General features: G+C 58.5%; 1 protein-coding gene across 1 annotated transcript; it reads right to left on the bottom strand.

Moving 5' to 3' along the window:
- Positions 1-236: 236 nt before the first annotated feature.
- LOC131482422 (acid-sensing ion channel 2-like) lies at positions 237-1,422 on the bottom strand. The gene has a single exon (XM_058676443.1). It carries the CDS (start codon positions 867-869, stop codon positions 237-239), a length of 633 nt encoding a protein of 210 aa, XP_058532426.1. The 5' UTR covers positions 870-1,422.
- Positions 1,423-2,780: the final 1,358 nt, after the last annotated feature.

Here is a 2,780-nt window from a genome sequence, read left to right as displayed (position 1 = left end):
GCACCTGGACGACGGACAAGCCAGGCCTCCTCCTGTCTCTGGGAGGAAGCCCACTTAGCAAGCATGGGGCAGTGATCCCCAACACAGTAAGCTCCCCCTACCCTCCATAGTGGAACCGACAAGCAACTCCATCCTGCAAGTTGCTTCTCTGTCACCAGCTCCAACAACTCTGACGAACGACTCTTGTGGCCTTCCACAAAACTCCGCTCCCTCTCCTGCCGAAAACAGAGACACCTCTAACGACACAAGACAGCCGACGTGCCACTTTCCAAGAGGCTCAAAGCAGAAAAATGAACTGAAAACCGAGTACTCACGGTGGTGAAGTCTTGATGGCCGCACTCCTGCCCTTTGAACTTGCAGTAGAGCATCATATCCTTCAGGTCGTGGCCCACCCGGTGCAGGAACTCCAGCATGCTGAACTGCTTGGGTTTGTAGTGCTTGAAGTCCGCCTTCTGCCGCAGGGCCTCCAGCACCGTGGGGTCGGCCAGGTGCGGGTCCGGGATCTGCAGGTTGACGTCGAGCAGGGCCAGCAGCTCCCCAGCGTGGTATAGGTCATTGGTGGTGAGCCTGGAGAACCGAAAGCCATTCAGGTTGCAGAGGGTGACAGCCGGGAAGACCAGGCTCTGGGCCACCACCTCGTCCACCTTGGTGACGTGCTGGTAGGAGAAGTAGTAGGACACCCTTTCGGAGCTCTCCACCAGTAGCAGTCCCAGGGAGCTCATGAAGGCCACGGCCCAAAGCACCCGCCGGATGGTCAGTGGCCCATACACGAAGATGTGGCGGATGCCGTGGAGGGTGGATGTGTTGGCGAAGATCTGGATGCTAGATGGCTGCAGGCTGCCCTCGCTGGGACTCTCCTTGAGGTCCATCGGGACCTTGTGCAGTTCCGCAACTGGCTTCAGGTAGCTCAGGTTTCAGGAAGAGTTGCCAGTCCTGGGCTATGCTTAAACGCCAGCGTTCCAGGGGGAGCCCAATCAGGAAAGCATCAGGCCAGACGCTGTGAGTTTATGCTGAGAGCCCAGCCTCACGCTGACAGGGGTGAGTGTTTATATAAAACCCATTCAAATTCTAGCTCCTGATTTTTTCCAGGCGATAAGGAGGGCTGGTTTTATTTAGGGAGACACCAAGGTGATGTGGAAGGGATGTGGGTGGGAAGGGAGCGCTTAGCCAATGGAAATAAAGTCCTCCCCCCACTACACACGCCACTAGAGACAAGATTAAAAGCGAGAGCGAAGGAAAAAATGCTTAAAACAAGTCGCCGAGCAGCTCGGAGCCTGTTAACCAGTGCCTCATGCCCCGTGTTAACCGCCCTGAGGGATGGCAGGGCCGCCGCGCTGATGCACTGCGGTGGGCCCGCGCTTCAGCCTGCCGAGCCGCCGCCGCAGCCGCCGCTCCCTCGCTCCCGCCACGTTCGCACTCCGGTTGCCGTTCCTCTCCGCCGGCCTACGTCCCTCCTCTCCGCCGCCGCCTCCGGGGGGCCCCCCTTTTTTATTTTTTTCTTGGGCAGAATTCCAAACGCCGGCGGCCGTGGCTAGCGCCCGGGAGCTGAGGCAGCGCGCCGCCTCTGTCAGGACCGGGCCGGGACGCGGGGGGCGCGCGGCGGGGAGCTCGAGCCGGGTGGACCCTCTCGGTCCCTGAGGAGAAAAGCCGAGAGAGCTCCCGGGGCGCGCGGAGCCGACCAGCCGCTCTCCTCAGACCCTCGCTCGGCTGCTGAGGCGAGGCGGGGAGGGTACGAGGGGCGGGCGGGCGCGAGCTCGACTGGGAGGGCGGGTGGGGGCTGGGTACCTGAGGAAAGTTTCTTTTTGGCTGTCTTTTCTTTTTTTCTTGAGGGACCTGGTGGGGGCGTCTGTCAAGGTGGACCCCCACGCGAGCCAGGAAGGGGCTGACTCACGCCCGGGAACCGGTCTAGGGGGTGGGGGGCGCAGCGTTACTTGGCGCCTGCGTGGGCTTCCGGGTCAGAGTCAGCCTGGGGTCGCCCGAGGGGCGAGGCGGCTTTTAAGGGGAAGGACTCGAGTGCTGGGAAAACGCAGAACCTGGAGCCACGGCACAGAGGGTCCGCTTTGGAGAAAGAAAACCCAGGTTGCCCGTTGGAGCGCCAGGAAAAATAAATAAATAAAATAATAAAAGAGCAACAAGTAGCGCCCACCCCCACAATTCCTTCAGGAGAGTCAGTGAGAAGAGTCTGTTAAAAAAGAAATACCTGGAATTCAGGTAGGGCTCTGGGTGCGCACCTGTGTAGGGGGTTGTGTGTGTGTCTGTGTATTTTGACCCCAAGATTTGCCAGATGGAGGTGTACCTGGAGCTATAGGTGGGAGCAAAGAAATGGCTTTGGAGCCGCATTACCCCCTGTTTTTCCCCCTAAAAACCTCGTCAGGTTGGCCCCTGCTTGCCGGTAGGCATGGTTTGCCTACCTGGCTGGAGCCAGGAAGCAAATAGCTTAGCCCATGGTCTCAGTCGCTAAATCCCCAACAGAAAAAAAAAAAAAAAAAAAAAAAAGGAGTGTGAGTGGCCAACTCCAGCCACACTGCCAAGTTGGGGCAGAGCCGCATGGAGATGCGGTGGTGGTGCCAGCCCCGTGTCTCCAGGGCCTGCTGGGCACAAACAACATTCCTTGAGAGATGGCAGAGAAGGCAGCCTAAGTGTGTCCCTCTCGGTTTATATTTACTCAAATGGTTTTCTGTCCCATCTGGCCTACAAGCCAGATTTTTAGAGCACAGTGTCCACATCCGCTCTGAGGGCTACACTTGGCATGAAATCGTTGGTGTGTCCATCCTGTGAGC

This window comes from Ochotona princeps, chromosome 17 (assembly GCF_030435755.1).
Source record: "Ochotona princeps isolate mOchPri1 chromosome 17, mOchPri1.hap1, whole genome shotgun sequence".
In the NCBI taxonomy this organism is placed as follows: domain Eukaryota; kingdom Metazoa; phylum Chordata; class Mammalia; order Lagomorpha; family Ochotonidae; genus Ochotona; species Ochotona princeps.
Note: the sequence above shows the minus strand (reverse complement) of the source record. Positions and strands in the feature narration are given on the sequence as shown.

What these genes read in the sequence shown, in the direction of transcription:
- LOC131482422 (XM_058676443.1), bottom strand. Translation starts at nt 869, where the DNA reads ATGGACCTCAAGGAGAGTCCCAGCGAGGGCAGCCTGCAGCCATCTAGC.